The sequence below is a fragment of the Sturnus vulgaris genome, chromosome 13 (assembly GCF_052056855.1).
Source record: "Sturnus vulgaris isolate bStuVul1 chromosome 13, bStuVul1.hap1, whole genome shotgun sequence".
Taxonomy (NCBI): domain Eukaryota; kingdom Metazoa; phylum Chordata; class Aves; order Passeriformes; family Sturnidae; genus Sturnus; species Sturnus vulgaris.
The window spans coordinates 19,676,560-19,699,275 of NC_142255.1; the positions used below are offsets into that span (position 1 = coordinate 19,676,560).

General features: G+C 45.6%; 2 protein-coding genes and 1 long non-coding RNA gene across 7 annotated transcripts in view; 2 read left to right on the top strand and 1 right to left on the bottom strand.

Annotated features, from left to right (window-relative positions):
- The first annotated feature begins 94 nt into the window (after positions 1–94).
- On the top strand, positions 95–2,701 carry LOC148222292 (uncharacterized). The gene is made up of 2 exons (XR_015806603.1): positions 95–2,097; positions 2,452–2,701. It is a non-coding gene; the product is annotated as an uncharacterized LOC148222292 (long non-coding RNA).
- Positions 2,702–3,711: 1,010 nt separating this feature from the next.
- FEM1B (fem-1 homolog B) lies at positions 3,712–10,471 on the top strand. Of its 4 annotated transcripts, XR_015806602.1 has the most exons (4): positions 3,712–4,172; positions 7,233–9,511; positions 9,628–9,675; positions 9,863–10,471. XR_015806602.1 is itself a non-coding variant. In XM_014887858.2 (2 exons), the coding sequence occupies exons 1-2, from the start codon at positions 3,925–3,927 to the stop codon at positions 8,866–8,868; spliced, it is 1,884 nt and encodes a 627-aa protein (XP_014743344.1). In that variant the 5' UTR covers positions 3,712–3,924; the 3' UTR covers positions 8,869–10,471. The 4 variants fall into 4 exon arrangements, 1 of the variants encoding a protein (XP_014743344.1); XR_015806601.1 differs by having other exon boundaries at positions 7,233–9,675; XR_015806600.1 differs by having other exon boundaries at positions 9,628–10,471.
- Positions 10,472–14,290: 3,819 nt separating this feature from the next.
- ITGA11 (integrin subunit alpha 11) overlaps positions 14,291–22,716 on the bottom strand; it is a 44,480-nt gene continuing 36,054 nt past the window's right edge. Inside the window, exons 23-30 of one of the 2 annotated variants that reach the window (XM_014887869.2) lie at positions 22,597–22,686; positions 20,993–21,083; positions 20,789–20,902; positions 19,439–19,525; positions 18,877–18,987; positions 17,639–17,734; positions 17,319–17,432; positions 14,291–17,108 (exon numbers count right to left, since the gene is read on the bottom strand). In XM_014887869.2, the coding sequence (XP_014743355.2) occupies positions 17,037–17,108; positions 17,319–17,432; positions 17,639–17,734; positions 18,877–18,987; positions 19,439–19,525; positions 20,789–20,902; positions 20,993–21,083; positions 22,597–22,686 (775 nt within the window). In that variant the 3' untranslated portion in view covers positions 14,291–17,036. Of the gene's footprint in view, positions 17,109–17,318; positions 17,735–18,876; positions 18,988–19,438; positions 19,526–20,788; positions 20,903–20,992; positions 21,084–22,596; positions 22,687–22,716 lie in introns of both variants that reach the window. The other variant, XM_088172738.1, reaches the window with a different exon arrangement.

Consider the following 22,716-nt stretch of genomic DNA (forward strand, 5'->3'; position numbering starts at 1 on the left):
CTGCTCCCGGCTCAGCGCCGGTTCCGCTCCCTGCCCCGCTCCCGGCCCGGCTCAGCTCGGCCCCGCTCCCTGTTCCGCTCCCCGGTCCATTCCCGGTTCCGCTCCCCGGTCCACTCCCGGTTCCGCTCCCTGCACCGCTCCCGGCCCGGCTCAGCTCCGGCCCCGCTCCCGGTTCCGCTCCCCGGTCCACTCCCGGTTCCGCTCCCTGCACCGCTCCAGGCTCAGCTTAGCTCCGGCCCCTCTCCGGGCTTAGCTCCGTTCCCCGCTCCGCTCCCCGCTCCTCCAAACACCGGGAAAGCGGCGGGATCCCCGTTAACCCCCGCTGTGCCGGGCGCTGAGGGGCTCCTGGCTGGGATGGGCACACTGGGATGCTCCCGGCTGGGATCGGAGCGGGGAGAGGCTGGCAGGGAACACCCAGGGAATTCCATGCAAATCCATCGCTGCGAGCCCGAGGTTTATTGGGAATGAGGAGCTGGAGCTCCCCGTGGGTCTGGCTGCTGCTTTTCCCGAATTTCCATTTCCCTGGATCACGGCACAGCGGGGCTGAGCCGGGAGTTGGGGATGCCCCGCTCTGTTCTCTGTTCTCGGTTTTGGATGGATAAATCCCTCGGGATGGGATCAGGCAGGGAAGGATTCACAGCCCTCGGGGATGAATTCACACTCGGGGTTTGGAGTTTTGGGTCTAAATCGGAACTGCTACAGGCAGGGATATTGTCCCATGATTATCCCAGGTTTTTCCAAGCCCTGTCCAACCTTGGCACTGGGATCCAGGGATGTGGCAGCCACAGCCAGGGCCTCACCAGCCTCACGGGGAGGAAAGCTGGAGGCACCAAAACCCTCCTGGAGGGTTTGGTTTGGGCACGGAGGCTCCGTCATTCCTGGGATGGGAACTCTGTGTGTCACAGCCTGTCCCCATTCCCTGGGATGTGCAGGTGTGACACGGAATGGTAACGGGACAATCCCTGGGAGCTGTGGCACAGCCGTCCACCGAGGAATTCTGGCCTGGAATTCTGCTCCCAGAAGCAGCAGAAGGGAGATTTTGGTCCCTGGTGAAGAGCAGGGGATCCTCCCCATGCCATCCCTGCTCCCCCAGCAGGACACCTGGAAAAATATCCCTGAAAAGTGGAGGAGATCATCGAGATAACGGAGCCACTTAATCTTACCAGGACCCTGCTTGTCACCCTGTGCCTGACATGGGCACATGGCTCTGAACAGGGCTGGCCATGGCCTGCCTCGTGTCCCCTCGTGTCCCCTCGTGTCCCCTGGGCTCTCCAGGCTCCGGCTGCTGCTCCATGAATAATTCACATCCCGCAGGGAGCCGCGGCTCCGGTGGCAGAACTCGGAATTCATAATTAATGGGGCTGAGACCGGATCCCCCACAGGACAATGGTGTGGCAGACGGGGCCCGGGGTGGTGTCCCCTTACTGCTGGTGGCTCGTGTCACCAGGGAGGTGGCCCAGCAGGGGGCTGAGGTGGCAGGTGTGTGACGATGTCCCCAGAACCAGGGGTGAAGGTCCTGCGTGTGCTGGGGAATGATGGGAGCTGCTGGTTCTGACTTAAAAAACCCAAAATTGAGCCAAACCCAGCCCAGCTGAACCCAACCCAACCAACCCATCCCAACTAAACCCAGTCTAGCCTGCTCAGCCTGACCCAGTCCAGCCGAACCCAGCCCAGCCCAATCCAACTGAACAAATTCCAGCCCAACCCAACCCAACCCAACCCAACCCAACCCAACCCAACCCAATCTCACTCTTCACAATCCCCTGACAAGAGGGAGCAGCCAGGGAGGGTCGGGCTCTGCTCCCAGGGAACAAGGGCCAGGATTAGAAGACATTTTCCTAAACTGCACCAGTTGAGGTTTAGGTGGGACAGCAGGAGGAATTTCTCCACGGAAAGGGAGGTCAGGCCTTGGCAGGAGCTGCCCAGGGAGGTTTGGAGTCTCCATCCCTGCAGGTGTCCAAGGAAGGGCTGGATGTGGTGCTGGGGATCAGGCACAGCTGGGACTCCGTGACCTCGGAGGTCTTTTCCAACCTCGGTGATCGTGCAGTGGAAATGAGGATTTAAAGCTGAGCTGGTGACACATGTGTGGCCTAGCAGGTGTCTGTGTTATTACATTTTATTGCTTGGGGATGTCAGGGAAATTAATCCACAAACACCAGAGATTTATGTCCAAAAAGGAGACAGAGGAGTCCTGGAACTTTATTTGAATAAAGGGAGAGGCCATGACTCAAAGCTGAGGTGGTGACAGTGCAGCCCAGCAGTTTCTGTGTTATTGTGTTTTGGGGACATGCTTGGCCGTGTCCTGGTGGTGCTGCTGACGCCTTAAATTTTAGCTTTCATATTTTCCAGACTCTGTGCTGCATTGGCATATAACTCTGAACTTCATATTAAGTATTACCAAGTTCTCCTCACAGTTTAGTTGGACTAAAAAAATCCTTTTCCTTCCCCCAGAACCAAGGACACTGTTCTAGCTTCAGGCCCAAAAAGTGCAAACAGCAGCGAACTGAGGAGAAAATCTGGGAGGGTGGGACTGCAGAACCTGGAGCTGGAATTGGACAATATGGAAATGGACCAAAACTGATAAAAGTGTGAAAACTTGTGACTCGGATCCATCTTGGGTGGAGCCACAGCAGGGCTCTTGTACTGCCCAAGGTGAATCCTTTGAAGGCCTTTTTAATAAATCCCTACTTTATTCCTTTAACGCTGTTGTCCTTTAAGCCTCCTGTTCTAGGTGGTCTCTGAAAGCATCACTGCCTTGGCCTCGCTCTGCAGCGTTTTTCCAGCCTTGTTCTTTGGGATTGTGGAATGTTGGAGCTCGGCCTGCAGGCTGTGGAGGCAGTTTGGGATCCTGGAATGGCAGAGCTCGGCCTGCAGGGAAGCTGTTTGGGATCCTGGAACTGCCTGGCCTGGCCTGCACGCTCCGGAGCGCTTTTCCAGCCTCATTCTTTGAGATCCTGGAACGGCCTGGCCTGGCTCGGCCTGCATGCTGTGGGGGCTGTTTACATCCTGGAAAGGCCGAGCTTGGCCTGCACTCTCTGGGGGCTGTTTAGACCCCGAAATGGCCTAGCCTGGCTCGGCCTGCGCTCTCTGGAGGCTGTTTAAATTTCGGAACGGCAGAGCTTGGCCTGCACTCTCTGGGGTTGTTTACACCCGGGAACGACCCGGCTCGGCCCGCGCTCTCCGGGGGTTGTTTACACCCGGGAACGGCCCGGCTCGGCCCGCGCTGTCTGGGGTTGTTTACACCCGGGAACGGCCCGGCTCGGCCCGCGCTGTCTGGGGTTGTTTACACCCCGGAACGGCCCGGCTCGGCCCGCGCTGTCTGGGGCTGTTTACACCCCGGAACGGCCCGGCTCGGCCCGCGCTGTCTGGGGCTGTTTACACCCGGGAACGGCCCGGCTCGGCCCGCGCTGTCCGGGGTTGTTTACACCCCGGAACGGCCCGGCTCGGCCCGCGCTCTCCGGGGGTTGTTTACACCCCGGAACGGCCCGGCTCGGCCCGCGCTCTTTGGGGGTTGTTTACACCCCGGAACGGCCCGGCTCGGCCCGTGCTCTCCGGGGGTTGTTTACACCCGGAACGGCCCGGCTCGGCCGCTGTTGCCGGCCGGCCCCGCCGCGGCGGGCGGGCGCTGCCGAGCGGTTCCGGGGCGGAGCGCGGCGGTGCCGGCCGGGCCCGCGCTGCGGGCGGGGGGCGGGGGGGCCGCGCCTTGGCTGCCGGGCGGCGGCTGCGCTCCCGCCGGGGCCGGGGCTGGGGCCGGGGCCGGGAGGCGGCGAGCCTGGGGCCGGAGCCGGGGGGCGGCCAGCCCCGGGGCGGCCGCATGTGCGCCCCGCGGGGCGCCGCGCCAGGACGGAGCGGGCCGGGGCAGAACCGGGCCGGCCCGAGCGGGGCCGTTGCGGGCGGCGGGGCCGCGCGGAGGCGGAGGCGGCCATGGAGGGGTTGGCGGGGTACGTGTACAAGGCGGCCAGCGAGGGCCGCGTGCTCACCTTGGCCGCGCTGCTGCTGAACCGCTCCGAGAGCGACATCAAGTACCTGCTGGGCTACGTGAGCCAGCACGGCGGGCAGCGCTCCACGCCGCTCATCATCGCCGCCCGCAACGGGCACGCCAAGGTGGTGCGGCTGCTGCTCGAGCATTACCGCGTCCACACGCAGCAGACCGGCACCGTCCGCTTCGACGGGTACGTGAGGCCCCGGCCGGGACAGCCCCGGGTGCGGCCGCGGCGGGGCGGGCACGGCCTGGGCTGAGCGAGGCCCTGTGGGCCTCCGGCAGGGCTGGGGTTTGCTGGGGCTCGGGAGGCCTCTGCTGCCCGCCGTGTTCCGTGACCTGATGGGCCTTGTGGTGCTCTGCGTTCTGTGACTTCGTGGGGTTTGTGGGTTCTTTTCAGCTCGGGTTCTTCTGTCACTTGGTGGTGCTTTTTGGGGCCTTTTCCAGCTCAGGATTCTGACACTTGTTGGTGCTTTTGGGGCCCCTTCCAGCTTTGTATTCTGTCACTTGTTGTCCTTGTGGGCCTTTCCACCTCAGGTTATCCCATGACTTGATGGTCCTTGTGGTCCCAGCTCATTCCATGACCTGGTGGACCTTGTGGATCTCTTCCAGCTCAGGATTCTGTGACTTGGTGGTCTTTGTGGGTTGTTTCCAATTCAGACTCTTCCCTGACTTGATGGGGCCCTTCCAGCTCTGTATTCTGTCACTTGATGTCCTTGTGGGCCCTTCCACCTCAGACTATTCCATGACCTGGTGGACCTTGTGGGCCCCTTCCAGCTCAGGATTCTGTCACTTGGTGGTGCTTTTGGGGCCTTTTCCAGCTCTATACTCTGTCACTTGGTGGTGCTTGTGGGTTCTTTCCAATTCAGACTCTTCCCTGACTTGATGAACTCTCATGGGGCTCTTCCAGCTCAGGATTCTGTCACTTGATGTCCTTGTGGACCTCTTCCACCCCAGGCTGCTCTGTGATTCTGTGCCTTACTGGTCCTGTGGGCCTCTTGCAGCTCAGATTATTCTGTGACTTGGTGGCCCTTGGGAGCCCTTCCCAGCCCAGATTATTCTGTGATTGGTGATGCTTGTGTGTCCCTTCCAGCTCAGGATATTCCATGGCTTGGTGGCCCTTGTAGGCTCTGTCCAGCTCAGTATTCTGGGATTTGATGGCCCTTGTGGGTCCCTTTTGACCCAGATTATTCTGGAATTTGTTGTCCCTTGTGGGTCCCTTTTGACCCAGATTATTCTGGGATTTGATGGCCCTTGTGGGTCCCTTTTGACCCAGATTATTCTGGAATTTGTTGGCCCTTGTGGGTCCCTTTTGACCCAGATTATTCTGGGATTTGATGGCCCTTGTGGGTCCCTTCCAAGGCTATTCTGTGATCACTTCCCTGCCCTCTGTGGGTCTCAGCAGAGTTTCCAGGAGGATCTGTTCTCTGCTTTTCCCAGCTTGGCAGTGCCCAGGGCTCTCCTTTCTGCTGTTTTTAGAAATGAATCCATGACATCCCCACTAAACATCCTGTGGGTGTTGGAGGCCACGGTGAGGTCACAACTCGGTGATTTTCTGATAAAAATTCCTGTGTTCTTGGAGATCCCACCTGATGCTTTATGAGCCAAAAATCACTTTTCCATTTGGGAATTCTCCATGTGAACCTGTGGACAGGATGATATTCCCACCCTAGAATTTCTGCTGGGCCAGAGTGGCCTTTTTTGGGACATTTTTGCCACTGCAGGTGGCAGTGCCATCGGGAAGGGTTCTCACACCATTCAGTTTTCACTTCCCTGAGTGGTTTGATTTTTATTCCTTCCTTTTCCCTTCCAGCTGGGTTTTTGGTTTTTTTTGTTGTTGTTGCTTGGGGATTTTTTGGGTTGTGGTTTTTTTTTTTTTTTTTTTTGTTTGTTTGTTTGGGTTTTTGTTTGTTTGTTTGTTTGTGGGGTTTTTTTGTGTGGGTTTTGTTGTTTTTTGTTCTGGTGGGTTTTTTTTCTTTTTGTTTTTGTTTTGTTTGGGTTTTTTTTTTTTTTTGTTTTTTTTTTTCCCCCCCCAATCAGAAGCAGTTTGAGAATTCCTGGAGGAAGGGCCTCCTGACAGACAGCACATGCTGGATTTTTGCCTGGCTGGGCTGGGGATGTGTTTTGCAGAGGCTGTGCCTGGCACAGATCGAAGGAGGAATTTTTCTGAGGCACAATGGATGCAGAGAGAGGAGCAGAGCCCACGTGATCCCCAGGGATTGTTGTGCCTCAGATAAAGTGGCTCAACAGCTCCTCTCCTTTGGGTTTTCCACTTGGAACCAGCAAATCATAAAAAATCGTGCTCATAAAAATTCCCCCTCTCCTCACTTTCCTCCTGCCTCGCTGCAGAAATATTTTTATGGCATTATTTACAAAATCAGGAGCTCACTGGGAATTCTCTCAGATCTCTGGAGGTGTTGGATTTACAAACAGTTACTGTGGAGCTGCAAGGGCTTCACCAAATGATTAAAAATCGCTGTGAAAGTGAAATATAAGCTGATCTTACGATGTTTAAACTTTGGGGAATGAGGCTGTTTGGAAATATTTGTCCTTCCTGTGTGCTTGGGACGTGCCTTGAAGGGTGTGTGAATCCTGCCTGTTTCTTCATTTAAATCCTTCAAAAAAAAAAAACAGGGAGTGGGAAAGATAAATCCTTTCTTTTGTGTGCTGGGATAAGGGAATGAACACAAAAAGCAGGGTCTGTCCCCTCATTTCCCCGTTTTCTGCAGGGCCACCATGTGACCCAGATCTGTGGGACAGCCCAGCTCACAACTTCTGCTTTTTTAGGTTTTCTTTTCTTCCCGAGGTTCCATTGGTGTCACCAGGGCTGGTTCAGGGCACGGGGTCTGCAGCTCAGGGAGAGGGCACGGGGGAATTGATCAGGAATTTGGAAGCCAGTTCTGCTGCTGGTGTCTAAATCTGGGCTATTTTTGTGTGCCAAAACATCCGTTTGAAGGTTTTTTTTTCTTGGTCTTTAACGCGTCACTTTGTGGCACCGAAGGGATAATTTTAGAACTCTGCTTCCCAGCCGTGTCTGAAGCGAGGCTGGAGTTTGTAAGTGGGATCTTCAAGGTGGCCAAACCCCTTTTTTGAAGCTCCCAACTCCCAAAGCTCCGCGCTCTCCGTCAGCCTCGTCCCTTGAACCTTGAATTCCACAGGCCTGGGCTGGCTGTGAAATCCAGGTCGGTGGCTGGGCTTGGGATACTTTTGGAAGAGCATCGCCCTAATTTTCCCTGTCCCTTCCCTTTCCCAGCTTCGTCATCGACGGGGCCACCGCGCTGTGGTGCGCGGCCGGCGCCGGCCACTTCGAGGTGGTCAAGCTGCTGGTGAGCCACGGCGCCAACGTCAACCACACCACGGTGACCAACTCGACGCCGCTGCGGGCGGCCTGCTTCGACGGCCGCCTGGACATCGTCAAGTACCTGGTGGAGAACAACGCCAACATCAGCATCGCCAACAAGTACGACAACACGTGCCTGATGATCGCGGCCTACAAGGGCCACACGGACGTGGTGCGCTACCTGCTGGAGCAGCGCGCCGACCCCAACGCCAAGGCCCACTGCGGGGCCACCGCCCTGCACTTCGCCGCCGAGGCCGGCCACCTGGAGATCGTCAGGGAGCTGGTCAAGTGGAAGGCGGCCATGATGGTCAACGGGCACGGCATGACGCCGCTCAAAGTGGCCGCCGAGAGCTGCAAGGCCGACGTGGTGGAGCTGCTGCTGGCCCACGCCGACTGCGACAGGAGGAGCAGGATCGAAGCTCTGGAGCTGCTGGGGGCCTCGTTCGCCAACGACAGGGAGAACTACGACATTTTGAAGACTTACCACTATTTATATTTAGCCATGCTGGAGAGGTACCGCGACAGCGAGAACGTCATCGAGAAGGAGGTGCTCCCCCAGATCGAAGCTTACGGGAACAGGTCGGAATGCAGGACCCCTCAGGAATTAGAGTCCATTAGGCAGGACAGGGATGCCCTTCACATGGAAGGCCTCATAGTGCGGGAGAGGATCCTGGGCTCGGACAATATCGACGTCTCCCACCCCATCATTTACCGGGGCGCCGTCTACGCGGACAACATGGAGTTCGAGCAGTGCATCAAGCTGTGGCTCCACGCCCTGCACCTGCGGCAGAAAGGCAACAGGAACACCCACAAGGACCTGCTGAGGTTCGCTCAGGTCTTCTCCCAGATGATCCACCTGAACGAGCCCGTGAAGGCCAAGGACATCGAGAGCGTGCTGCGCTGCAGCGTGCTGGAGATCGAGCAGGGCATGGCGCGCATCAAAACCACGCCGGACGCCGACATCCACACGGCCACGGACAACTACGAGTGCAACATCTTCACCTTCCTCTACCTGGTGTGCATCTCCACCAAGACGCAGTGCAGCGACGACGAGCAGTCCCGCATCAACAAGCAGATCTACAACCTGATCCACCTGGACCCGCGCACGCGCGACGGCTCCAGCCTGCTGCACCACGCCGTCAACTCCGGCACGCCCGTCGACGACTTCCACACCAACGACGTGTGCAGCTTCCCCAACGCCCTGGTCACCAAGCTGCTGCTGGACTGCGGAGCCGACGTCAACGCCGTGGACAACGAGGGCAACAGCCCTCTGCACATCATCGTGCAGTACCACCGGCCCATCAGCGACTTCTTGACGTTGCACTCCATCATCATCAGCCTGGTGGAGGCGGGCGCGCACACGGACATGACCAACAAGCAGAAGAAAACCCCTCTGGATAAAAGTACCACGGGGGTGTCTGAAATCCTCCTCAAAACTCAAATGAAGCTGAGTCTCAAGTGCCTGGCCGCCCGCGCCGTGCGGATCTACAACATCAGCTACCAAAACCAGATCCCCAGAACTCTGGAGGAGTTTGTCCAGTTCCACTAGGCCGTGTCCAACCTTTCGTGGTGGTGCTAACCCGGGACGACACCAGACAGCAAAATACACCCCTGGCCATGAAGTTGTTTTTTTCTCCATTCCTTTGGGTTTTTTTTTTTTTTTTGGGATTTCCGTCTGCGGCCTCGGTTCTCGGGTGGAGATGGCGGAGGGCGGGGGCAGGAGAAGCCACGCTGTTGTCCTGTAGTCGAATCTGATGTTTGAGATTTTGGTCTATTTTTTTTTTTTTTCTTTCTTTTTTTTTTTTTTTTTTTAAATTAAAAGGATCCCTTCGTTAGCTCTTGGTTTTGTAAACGTCACCAAAAGAATCCCCCGGGTAACTCCCGTCGAACGATCCGCGAAATTGGGAATTTCGAACTCCTCGCGGTGAGGTGGGAAAAGAAAAAAAAAATTGGGAATTCTGTGGTAGGTGGGGTTAAAAGGGGAATGCCCCCCCCCCTCCTCCACCCAGAGCAGTGAGTTGCTCTCGTACCTCACCGTGCTGAAGATGTTGGTAACGTTTTAAAAGTCGTTTTCAAAACTCCCAAATTCACCAGCTGCGGACGTGAGGGATGCCCTGTTAGGAAATGCAGGTGGAGATTTCAGCTCCGAGGGGCTGAATTCCATTATCAAGCTCTCCATTGACACTGCTCCAGTAAGTATTGGATAACCTATGGACCAAAAAAAAAAAAAAAAAAAAAAAAAAAACCAAACCCCAAAAACCCGAACAAACTTCCAGAATAACCGGAATCATCGTTTCTTTTTCCGTAGCGCCGTCGCTCCTATTCCCAACATCATGCATGGATCCCTAGAAACTGGGTAGGGAATTTGTGTTTGTGTGTGTCCCAACATTTCAAACTGCTTTTAACTTGGCTTTTCTTTTTTTTTTTGCTTTTTTTTTTTTGTATTGTTTTTTTTTCCTGTTGTTTCTTACGCTGAACACGCACCTTTATTATTATTATTATTATTATTTTTTTTTTTTTTAATTTTTTTTTTTGACTGGAAGTCTGTCCAGCTGCACTCTTGGATTCCAGATGCTGTTATCTTCCTAACGGAGCCGTCTGCCACCAAAGAGAGTCTTCCTTGAACCTGGCTTTTCCAAGAAACGTTGGAGTCTGTGCCTCCCTGATCTCGAGGATTTTTCACGGTTTTTACTCCTTTCAGTAGGGAAAAAATAATAAAAAAAAAAAAAAATCTCTTGGTAAAACTGATTTTTACAAAAAAAAAAAAAAAAAAACTTAAAAAAAAAATAAAATAATTTCTCCTCTCATCAACCTCTTCGCTGATGAACGAGTGATTGTGCAGGAACGTTGTGGCTTGAGGATTTTTTTGGGGAGAAGTGGCAGATGCTCCAGCAGGAAAAATGAAAAAATGAAAAAATGAAAAAATGTCACTTGTTGGGGACAAGGCTCCTGAACCCTCTGCTCCTTTCCCACGCAGCTTTGGAACCGTCAGGATGAACGAATGTTCCGTGGGGGGGGGGGGTTTGTTTTTGTTTTGTTTTTGTTTTTGTTTTTTAAAAAAAACAAAACAATCCAGGTAGAACTTTGAGGCGAGATTTGGGGCACACCTTTCTATTTGTATGACAAAGAAATAAACATTGAATGTGGAATTACCTCGGAATTCCTGATTTTTATTTTTATTTTTTTTTTTGTGTCCTTTGAGGGAAAAGCTTTAGGATCAGGTTTAGATTCTCCACATCCCTGGAATTATTATTATTATTATTATTATTATTATTATTATTATTATTATTATTATTATTATTATTATTATTATTATTTATCTGGGATAAAGAATGTGTCATTTCCCTGAGGAGAAGATTCCAAACCAGCAATAAAAATTCCTGAGAGTTGATTCCATGACTGAGAACTGGGTTTTGTATCCTTAGAGGGAAAAGTTTTAGGATCAGCTTTAGGATCAGCTTTAGGATCAGATTCTCTAGAGGAGAAAAGCTTTAGGATGAGGTTTAGGTTCTCCAGAGAAGCTGTGACTTCCACATCCCTGGAATAATAATTAATAATTAATAATAATAATAATAATAATAATAATAATAATAATAATAATAATAATAATTATTATTATTATTATTATTATTATTATTATTATTATTATTACTATTATTACTATTATTATTATTATTATTTATTTATCTGGGATAAAGAACGTGTCATTTCCCTAAGGACAAGATTCCAAAGTGACAATAAAAATTCCTGGGAATTGATTCCATGGCTGAGCACTGGGTGTTGTGTCCTACAAGCTTTAGGATCAGGATTAGGATCAGATTTAGGATCAGATTTAGGATCAGGTTTAGGATCAGGATTAGGATCAGGATTAGGATCAGGTTTAGGATCAGGATTAGGATGAGATTTAGGATCAGGATTAGGATGAGATTTAGGATCAGTTTTAGGATGAGATTTAGGATCAGATTTAGGATCAGTTTTAGGATGAGATTTAGGATCAGGATTAGGATCAGATTTAGGATCAGATTTAGGATCAGTTTTAGGATGAGATTTAGGATCAGGATTAGGATCAGATTTAGGATCAGATTTAGGATCAGATTTAGGATCAGTTTTAGGATGAGATTTAGGATCAGGTTTAGGATCAGATTTAGGATGAGATTTAGGATCAGGTTTAGGATCAGGATTAGGATCAGGTTTAGGATCAGATTTAGGATCAGATTTAGGATCAGGTTTAGGATCAGGTTTAGGATCAGGATTAGGATCAGGTTTAGGATCAGGTTTAGGATCAGGTTTAGGATCAGGATTAGGATGAGATTTAGGATCAGGATTAGGATCAGATTTAGGATCAGTTTTAGGATGAGATTTAGGATCAGGTTTAGGATCAGCTTTAGGATCAGGATTAGGATCAGGATTAGGATCAGCTTTAGGTTCTGCACAGGAGCCGTGATTTCCACATCCCTGGAATTTTCCAAGGCCAGCTTGGAGCAGTCTGGGGTGATGGGAGGTGTCGTTTTCCTGAGGACAAGATTCCAATAAAAATAAAAATAAAAATAAAAATTAAAATAAAATAAATAAAAATTCCTGAGAGTTGATTCCAGGATAGTTCCAGGCCTGGGAAGGTCTTTGCCATGGAGGGGCTATTCCAGGTTTTTTTTTTTTTTTTTTTTTCCCAGTGAATCTCATGGAATTCTGTCCCTGCACCTCCCCCACGACACCAGAATTCCTTGGCCAAGGACAGGGAACACCTGTGGATATTGAGGTTTATTTTATTTTCATTTTATTGAGGTTTATTTTTATTTTACTGTGGTTTATTTTTATTTTATTGAGGTTTATTTTTATTTTATTGAGGTTTAATTTTATTGGTTTTCTTTAATTTTTATTTTTATTTTTATTTTTAATTTAATTTTAATTTTAATTTTAAATTTAATTTTTATTTTTATTTTTATTTATTTTTATTTATTTTTATCTTTATTTTTATTTTTATTTTTATTTTTATTTTTTTTTTTTTAATTTTTTTTTTTGTTAGGGTTAGGAATTTACCAGAGATGATATTTTTTTATTACTATTTATTCGTTTTTATCAATGTCACAGTGAATTTCATGGCTAAAAATGGAAATTTTTTTTCTTTTTTTCTCCAAGGCCTTTTAAGGCCAAATGTTCAAATTAAGAAATTCCACCGAAATTATTTTTATTTTTAACTCAATAAATGCTCACACAATGAGGGTTTTTCTGGAGGAAGAAAGTGAAGAAGGACAAAACTTCTGCAATAAAAATTCCACCTTGCATTTTAGATATTAATAGAAATAATAAATAAATTATTAAATAATTATAGAAAATACATAAAATATATTAAAAATATATATTCTACATATAAAATATATATTCTATAATATATTTTATATTATTATGTTATTTATTATCTATTAGATATTATTTATTATAATTATTTATTATCTATTATATATTTTATATTATATATAATAAATAATAAATAATATATAATAAATAATAGAAAATATATTTTATCTATTATAATTTTAAATATAAATACATTATTATATAATACATACCAATGAACATAGAAATATACATAGAAATATAAATACATAAATAAAAATATATTTTAATTTTATTTATAGAAAATGTAAAACATTTTTATATATATTATATAAAAATATTTTTATTTTTAGGTATTTTTATTTTTAGGTATTTTTATTTTTATGTATAGATACTGTTATATTTATATTCTATATATTTTCTATTTTTATATTATATATATTATATATTTCATATTTTTATATTTTATATTTTAATATTTCTATTACATATATTTTTATATAGAGATGTTTTTATTTTTAGTCCCATTAATAAAATAATTTCTAAATTAAATATAAATATTTATATATAAAAATATAAATATATATAAAAATATAAATATATAAATATATATAAAAATAGATAAAAAATAAATATTCATAAATTAAAACAGTAAATAAAATTAATTAAAATATAAAGATATATATTCTAAATTATGATTAATATTTTAATATTTATATATTTTAGGTGTATATTTATTTTTTTACATCATCTATAAATTATATATATTTTTTCAAATAGTATTTTAAATACAAATCCATTATTATATAATGTACTTCTATAAATATACATAGAAATAGAAATACATAAATATATTTTTATTTTATTTATAGAAAATTTATAACATCTATACATATATTATATATAAATATTTTAATTTTTAGGTGTTGATATTTTTATTTTTAGGTGTTTTTATTTTTATACAGAGATATTTTTATTTTTAGTGTATATATTTTCTATTTTCATATTATATAATTTTATATTTTATATTTTTATATTTATATTATATATATTTTTATATATTGATATTTTTATCTTTTCGGGGTGGGAATTACTGATTGTAAATCATATCGGGATTTTAGGTATTCATAAAATCGTAATTTAAAATAATTTCTTATTTTATTCGCTAATAAAATAATCAATTATATTAATACATTAAAATAATAAATAAAATTAAAATATAATAAAGATAGATATTCTAAATTAATAGAAATAATTTAATATATATATATTTTAGGTGTATATTTTAATATTTAGATATTTAATATTTAATATATAGATAGAATATATTATATATAATATATAATATATAATTTAATAAAAATATATTCTATGGTATTTATTATAAATAATAGATTATTATATATCATGAATAATGAATTATTTAATTATTATAAATATTACAATATTATAAATATTATAAATAAATTTATCCCAAATAAGAAAATATTACTTTTCTGTATTAATAATTATTTATTAATTTAATAATTAATAATTATTACTATTCAGGACTCCATCCTCCCCTCCAGATCCCTCACATCCACGGAAAAAAAAAAAAAAAATAAAATTAAAAAAAAGAATGGAACAGACACCAGGAATTTTTAAAATATCATATTTTTATTCCTTAAAAAAAAAAAACAACAACAACAACAAAAAAAAGCAGGAATATTTCCCGAACCTCCTCCCTCATCCACAGAAATTTTCTCTTCCCTGCTCTCCATAAAAATTCCGATTTCCATAAATAATTCCTCTATGCCGGGGGTGGGGGGAGTTCCCACCTTCCCCACCCAATCCCAAAAAAAAAAAAAAAAAAATAAAATAAAAAATAAAATTCCATGATTTCCATGGCACCGGTTCCGTCCAGCTGTGACACATCTGGGCTCCCCAAATCTGCTCTGCTGCCACGAAACTCCTCAAACTGCTTCGAAAAATCCGCTTTTTTTTTAAAAATAAAAGTTCCGAATTTTTAAAATGATCTCCAATATCCGCAAATTATTTAAAAAAAAATTAAATTTTTAAAGATTCCTTCTGAATTTTTTAATTTTTTTTTTTTTTCTTTGGGGCAGGATTTTTTATTTCTTCCCCCCCCATTCCTTCTTATTTTTATTTTTATTTTTATTTTTATTTTTATTTTTATTTTTATTATTATTATTATTTTTATTTTATTTTTATTTTTATTGGTATTTTCATTTTAATTTTCATTTTTATTTTTATTGGTATTTTCATTTTAATTTTCATTTTTATTTTTATTGGTATTTTCATTTTCATTTTCATTTTCATTTTTATTGGTATTTTTATTCTTATTTTTGTTTTTATTTTTATTTAATTTTAATTTTTATTTTTATTGGTATTTTCATTTTCATTTTCATTTTCATTTTTATTGGTATTTTTATTCTTATTTTTGTTTTTATTTTTATTTAATTTTAATTTTTATTTTTATTGGTATTTTCATTTTCATTTTCATTTTCATTTTTATTGGTATTTTTATTCTTATTTTTGTTTTTATTTTTATTTAATTTTAATTTTAATTTTAATTTCAATTTTTATTTTAATTTTAATTTTTATTGGTATTTTCATTTTCATTTTTATTTTTATTGGTATTTTTATTCTTGTTTTTATTTTTATTTTTCTTTTTTAATAACAATTATGTACAGCTGGCGATTTGGGCTTTTTAAGGTGCTTGAAATCACGAGAATTCCATTCAGTGCAATCAGAATAATTAACGCCTCCACTTAATTACTCCACTTAATCAGGGCAGTTTGAGAACCGTGGCCAGCAGAGCTTGGGAAGGATTATTATTATTAATAATTATTTTATTATTATTTTTAATATTTTTATTTTAAGGAGTTTTCCAGCCCCCTCACGTCGCTGTCGCCTCGTCCCCGCTGCTCCCACCCTGGGGAAATCCCGGTCGGAAACTCCTCCCAGGAGATTTTTTGGGAATTTTTGGTTGGTTTGGGGTTTTTTTTAAATGGAATTTTCGGTTGGTTTGAGGTGGTTTTTATTTAATCCCAGTTGGAAGCTCCTCCGAGGAGATTTCTGGGAATTTTTGGTTGGTTTGATGTGTTTTAAATATAATTTTAATGTCATTTTAATATCATTTTAATATCATTTTTGAGTTTTTTTTAATGGAATTCCAGTTGGAAGCTCCTCCGAGGAGATTTTTGGGAATTTTCGGTTGGTTTGAGGTGTTTTGAATATCATTTTAATATAATTTTAATACCATTTTAATATCAGTTTAATATAATTTTAATATCATTTTAATATAATTTTTGAGGTTTTTTTTATGGAATTCCCGGTGGAAATTCCTATGAGGACATTTTGGGGAAATTTTGGTTGGTTTGGGGTTTTTTTTTAAATGGAATTATTGCTTGGTTTCAGGTGTTTTGAATATAATTTTAATATCATTTTAATATCATTTTTAAGGGTTTTTTTTATGGAATTCCAGGTGGAAATTCCTATGAGGACATTTTTGGGAATTTTTGGTTGGTTTGAGTTTTTTTTAAATGGAATTTTCGGTTGATTTGGGGTGGTTTTTATGGAATCCCAGTTGGAAGCTCCTCCGAGGAGATTTTTGGGAATTTTTGGTTGGTTTGAGGTGTTTTTAATATAATTTTAATGTCATTTTAATATCATTTAAATATAATTTTTGAGGTGTTTTTTTATGGAATTCCAGTTGGAAGCTCCTCCGAGGAGATTTTTGGGAATTTTCGGTTGGTTTGATGTGTTTTAAATATCATTTTAATATCATTTTAATATCATTTTAATATCATTTTTGAGGGGTTTTTAATGGAATTCCAGGTGGAAATTCCTATGAGGACATTTTTGGGAATTTTCGGTTGGTTTGAGGTGTTTTTAATGGAATTTTCAGTTGATCTGAAGGGATTTTGATGGAATCCCAGTTGGAAGCACATCCAAGATTTTTTGGGGGGAATTTTTGGTTCATTTGAGGTGTTTTAAATGGAATTTTCAGTTGGTTGGAGGGGATTTTTATTGAATCCCATTTGGAAGCTCCTCCGAGGAGGAGATTTTTTGGGAATTTTCAGTTGGTTTGAGGGGATTTTTATGGAATCCCAGTTGGAAGCTCCTCCGAGGAGACATTTTTGGGGAATTTTTGGTCGGTTTGAGGGGATTTTTATGGAATCCCAGTTGGAAGCTCCTCCGAGGAGACTTTTTGGGGAATTTTTGGTCGGTTTGAGTTTTTTTGGTTTTTTTCTTTTTTTTTTATGGCTTTTTGAGTGCTGTCCCACAAAGGGGAGTTCTCTCATCCCGCTGCAAAGCCGAGCTCAGCCCCCAAATCCCTCGGGATCCCGGGAAATCTCCGGAGCTGGGAGGGGGCTGGGGTCACTCCATCCCTTGGGAATTCTGCTCCCGCTCCGCCGCTCGCCGCCGGCTCCCGCTCTTGAAAAATCCGAGCTGGGGAGAGGGAAAAGAAACGAAATCCCGTTGTTATTCCAGGAGATTATAATGGGATATCAGCTGGAAGTTGGTCCTGGGTGTAATTTGTATGGAAAAGGAGATTTTTTTTTTTTTTTTTTTTTTTTGGAGGAGGTTTTTGAGGATTCTTGGTGGAAGGTTCCTCCACGCACGGGAATTTCCAGGAATGCCCCGGAATGTTCAGCTCACCTTCCAGAGCGCCAGGACGAGCAGGGCCAGGAGCAGGAGACCTCCAAAGGTGCTCCCGAGGATGATCCAGATGGGAATCTGAGATTCCTCGGGCTTGGAGATCTCGAACGTGATCTGGGGGAGAGAAAACACCGCGGATTCCGGGCAGGAAGGGTCGGGAAAAGGGGATTGCGGGAATTCTGAGCACCCCCTTCCTTTGGGGTCAAGGGTTGGGCTGGGTTTTCCCTGCCGAGATTCCTCCACACCTGGGTCCCTCCATCCACAGGGATTGTCCCAGCGGGATGAGGGCGTGGCAGGATCCCAGAATTCCCAGGGCTCACCTGGCGGCTGGGATCCTCCTCCCGGAAAACCAAGGGGCTCCGGAAGCGCCGCTGGAGCGCGGCGATCGTGGTGAGCTTCAGTGCCTTGAACTTCAGCTGCACCGAGAGGGCCGGGATGGGAATTCCACATGGAAAAGGAGCCCCCAATTCCCAATGGGATCCATCCCATCATCCCATGGATCACATCCCATCCATCCCATCATCCCATCCCATGGATCCCATCCCATTATATCCCATTATGCCATCCCATTATTCCTTCCCATTATCCCTTCCCATGGATTCCATTATCCCATCATCCCATCATCCCATCCCATCCCATCCCATCCCATCCCATGGATCCCATCCCATCCATCCCATTATCCCATTATCCCATTATATCCCATTATCCCATCCCATCCCATTATCCCATCCCATTATATCCCATTATTCCTTCCCATTATCCCTTCCCATGGATTCCATTATCCCATCCATCCCATTATCCCATTATCCCATCATCCCATCCCATGGATCCCATCCCATCCCATCCCATTGCATGGATCCCATCCCATCCATCCCATTATCCCATCCCATTATATCCCATTATCCCATCCCATCCCATTATCCCATCCCATTATATCCCATTATCCCATCCCATTATTCCTTCCCATTATCCCTTCCCATGGATTCCATTATCCCATCCATCCCATTATCCCATTATCCCATCATCCCATCCCATGGATCCCATCCCATCCCATCCCATCCCATGGATCCCATCCCATGGATCCCATCCCATGGATCCCATCCCATTATCCCATCATCCCATCCCATCATCCCATCCCATTATCCCATCCCATTATCCCATCATCCCATGGATCCCATCCCATCCCATTGATCCCATCATCCATCCCATTATCCCATCCCATTATCCCATGGCTTTGTATCCACAGGAATTCTTTTTGCATCCCCGAGGATGCAGGGAGCGGGGCGGAACGAACAGCAAAAAGGAGGTTTCAAATTAATTAAATTTGCTAATGAATTAATGAATTAATTAGTTATGGGGTTAAATAATCCACGATGAGGTGCTGTGGATGCACAACCCGATAGGATAAATGGCTTTGGGAACCAAAATCACCCCACACCCTCCTGAGCTTCCTGGGAAAAGGGAAAAAAATCCCACTTTTTTTTTTTTTTTGGGGGGGGGGCGAGGGTTCCTTTGGGGGATTTCTCCCCGAAATCCGCATTTCCCGCGGGGCACTCACTGCTTTCAGAGACTCCATCCAGAGATTCCCGCTCAGCCGCAGGTTCAGCTCCTCGCTGGGGGCCAGCTTCACCTCGCACTCGATGGAAACCACGTCGCAGTTGCTGTGGTTCTGCCGAGGGAAATGCGGGATCACGGCCGGGAAAGGAGGGAAAATCCCGGGATTCATCCCTGGCACGCACTGAGGGAGGGAGAATCCCACGCCTCCCTCCTGTGTGGCCAAATCCCCACATTCTTTACATTTTCTCCTCTTTTTTAGCCCCGAATTTCCCAATTTTGCTGGGTTTTTTTCTGCTGTTCTCCCCCTCCAAGTTTTCCCTTGGAAAAAAAATTATCCCGATTTTGCGAGCTGGAGAATCCCCTCGCTCCCCATAAATCCTGAGTGTTAACGGGGTTTTATTTGCAGTGGCTGAGAGGAAAAATTAAAATAAAACAACCAAAGGGCTTAAACATCTAAAAATCCCAGCGTCCTCTCCTCCCACGTCCATGGGCCACCCCTATTCCAGGTTTTTCCATATTTTGGGGTATCCTGGAGCCAGGATCAGCCCCGGGGAGGTGAGTACCAGGTGTGGGGTGCGGGATAGATCCTCCTCGGCCGGGGTTCTCCTGTAGTCCGTGGTGTTGCCCCAGATGTTGCAGGTGGTGTTTTCCTGCGGGAGAAGCCGATGGAATTCCGGCACGGAGCAGGGATGGGGGCAGTCACCTCCCTGTGCCCCCATCCCGATGGGATTGGGCATCCCCAGCACCCCCCAGGAGTTGTTGGAGCTGGGATTGAGTTTGGCTCGCTGTGGGGTATGGCTGGAAGGCTGGAATTCCCATCCTAAACCGGGTTGAAATCCCATCCTAAACTGGGCTAGGATCCCATCCTAAACCGGGCTGAAATCCCATCCTAAACCGGGCTGAAATCCCATCCTAAACTGGGCTAGGATCCCATCCTAAACTGGACTGGAATCTCATCCTAAACCGGGCTGAAATCCCATCCTAAACTTGGACAGAATCCCATCCTAAATTGGGGTGGAATCCAAACCTAAACCATGCTGGAATCCCATCCTAAACTGAGCTGGAATCCTAAACTGGGGTGGAATCCCATCCTAAACAGGGCTAGGATCCCATCCTAAACTGAGGTGGAATCTCATCCTAAATTGGGACAGAATTCAATCCTAAACTGAGACAGAAATCCACCCTGAACCGGGATCCCAGCCTAAACCCCGATCCCAGCCTAAACTGAGAGAGAATCCCACCCTAAGCCAGGATCCCACCCTAAAACAGAATCCCACCCTAAAACAGAATCCCACACAAAACTGGGATCCCACCCTAAACCAGTATCCCATCCTAAATTGGGATCCCACCCTAAACTGGGATCCCGGCCTAAACTGAGACAGAATCCCACCCTAAACCCGGATCCCACCCTAAACTGAGAGAGAATCCCACCCTAAGCCAGGATCCCATCCTAAACTGGGATAGAATCCCATCTTGTACTGGAATCCTGTCTTAAACCAGAATCCCACCCAAAACTGGGATCCCACCCTAGACCGGTATCCCGTCCTAAACTGGGATCCCAGCCTAAACTGAGACAGAATCCCACCCTAAACCCGGATCCCACCCTAAGCCCGGCTCCCGCCCTAAGCCCAGATCCCACCCTAAACCCGGCTCCCACCCTAAGCCCAGATCCCACCCCAAGTCCGGATCCCACCCCAAGCCCGGATCCCACCCCAAGCCCGGATCCCACCTAAGCCCGGCTCCCACCCTAAGCCCGGATCCCACCCCAAGCCCGGATCCCACCCTAAACGCGGCTCCCACCCCAAGCCCGGATCCCACCCTAAGCGCGGATCCCACCCTAAGCCCCGATCCCACCCTAAGCCCGGCTCCCACCCTAAGCCCGGCTCCCACCCTAAGCCCGGCTCCCGTCCTACCTGGTCGGCCCGGAAGGCTGCGGGCAGCAGGAGCCGGTTGCCCGCCCTGGTGGCCACGGGCACGGTGATCCTCAGGGTCACCCCTTGCACCGGGAAGAATCCCAGGTTCTGCAGCTGCCGGGAAGAGCCGGGGATGTGTGGGGATTATGGGATGGATGGGGGATCCCAAACCCAGGAAAACTCCGGGATCTGCTCCCTGCTCACCGTGAAGGTGCAGTGGAAGGGGGGCCCGGTGGGGTTGGATCTGTCCAGGGAATTGTTGGATCTGATCTCGAAATAGTCCAGGCTGGAGGTCCTGTGGGACAAAGGGTGACAAAGGGGTTTGTAGGATTTTCCCATTTCCTTGCAGGATTTCCCCTTTTCCTTGTAGGATTTTCCCATTTCCTTGCAGGATTTTCCCCTTTCCTTGCAGGATTTTCCCTTTCCTTGCAGGATTTCCCCCTTTCCTTGCAGGATTTCCCCTTTTCCTTGTAGGATTTTCCCATTTCTTTGCAGGATTTCCCCTTTTCCTCGCAGGATTTTCCCATTTCCTTGCAGGATTTTCCCATTTCTTTGCAGGATTTCCCCTTTTCCTCGCAGGATTTTCCCATTTCCTTGCAGGATTTTCCCATTTCTTTGCAGGATTTCCCCCTTTCCTTGCAGGATTTTCCCTTTTCCTTGTAGGATTTTCCCATTTCTTTGCAGGATTTCCCCTTTTCCTCGCAGGATTTCCCCCTTTCCTTGCAGGATTTCCCCCTTTCCTTGCAGGATTTCCCCCTTTCCTTGCAGGATTTCCCCTTTTCCTCGCAGGATTTTCCCATTTCCTTGCAGGATTTTCCCCTTATAGGATTTTCCTCTTTCCTTGCAGGATTTTCCCCTTATAGGATTTTCCCATTTCCTTGCAGGATTTCCCCTTTTTTTTTTGCACGATTTGCCCTTTTTTGCAGGATTTTCCCGTTTTTTTTGCAGGATTTTCCCGTTTTTTTTGCAGGATTTTCTCCCGTCAGAGCCACCCCAGGCCCTGGCTGAGGTTTGGATGTCACAGGAGTTAAATCAATCCCCTTTTTTTTACAGCTGGAAATGTGGGAATAGGGCCAGGAATATCCTGTGGGAACCCATTCGGGAGCACCTGCCATGGCCCCAAATCTTTCTTTAAAATCCCCTCCCTCCTTTTTCACTCCAAAATTCCCAAATTTGATCTTTTTCTGCGCTTTTCTTCCCCCCCAAACTTTCCCTTCGTTCCGAACTGGAGAATCCCCTCGCTCCCCATAAATCCTAAACATTAAAGGAATTTTCATTTACGGCGTCTGAGTGAAAAAATATAAAACGACCCAAGGGCTGAAAAATCCCCTAAAAAATTCCAGCAAGCAGAGCCAGGGAATGTGCTTTGGGATCCCTGATTTTCCCATCAGCAGCTTCCTAAATTATCTCTGCCTTCATCCCTGGCTCTCCTGGATTTTTCATTCCCGCTCATCCCACAGCTGAGTTTCCCTCCCATGGTTTTTTTTTTGGGATGGCCACCAGCCCAGACACCAGGAACACCTGTTATGGCCATTATTACCTCCAAGAATTCCCTTTTTTTTTTTTTTTTTCCCCATAAAAACTCACCCTCGCACCTCTTTAATAAAATTTATGCCTGGGAGAGCCCAGCTGCCAGTTTTATAAAAAGCTCTCCTTGATTTTTTTTTATTTTTATAGCTCCTGGTTTTTTTTTTTTTTGTTTTTTTGTTTTTTTTCCCATATTAAACCTCGGTTTGAAGGCTGGTTTTCCCAATTGGGATTTTCCCAATCCGTGACCTCGCAGGAATCCCTAATCCCAAATCCCTCACCTGGTGAAGAGCAGGTCAGCCTCGTATTTGAGCTGGAAATTGAGGTGAGCAACGTTGTCATCCTTGGTGCTCTCCTTCTCCTCGCTGTCACTGCAACAGCAGCAGGGCCAGGGGGTCAGG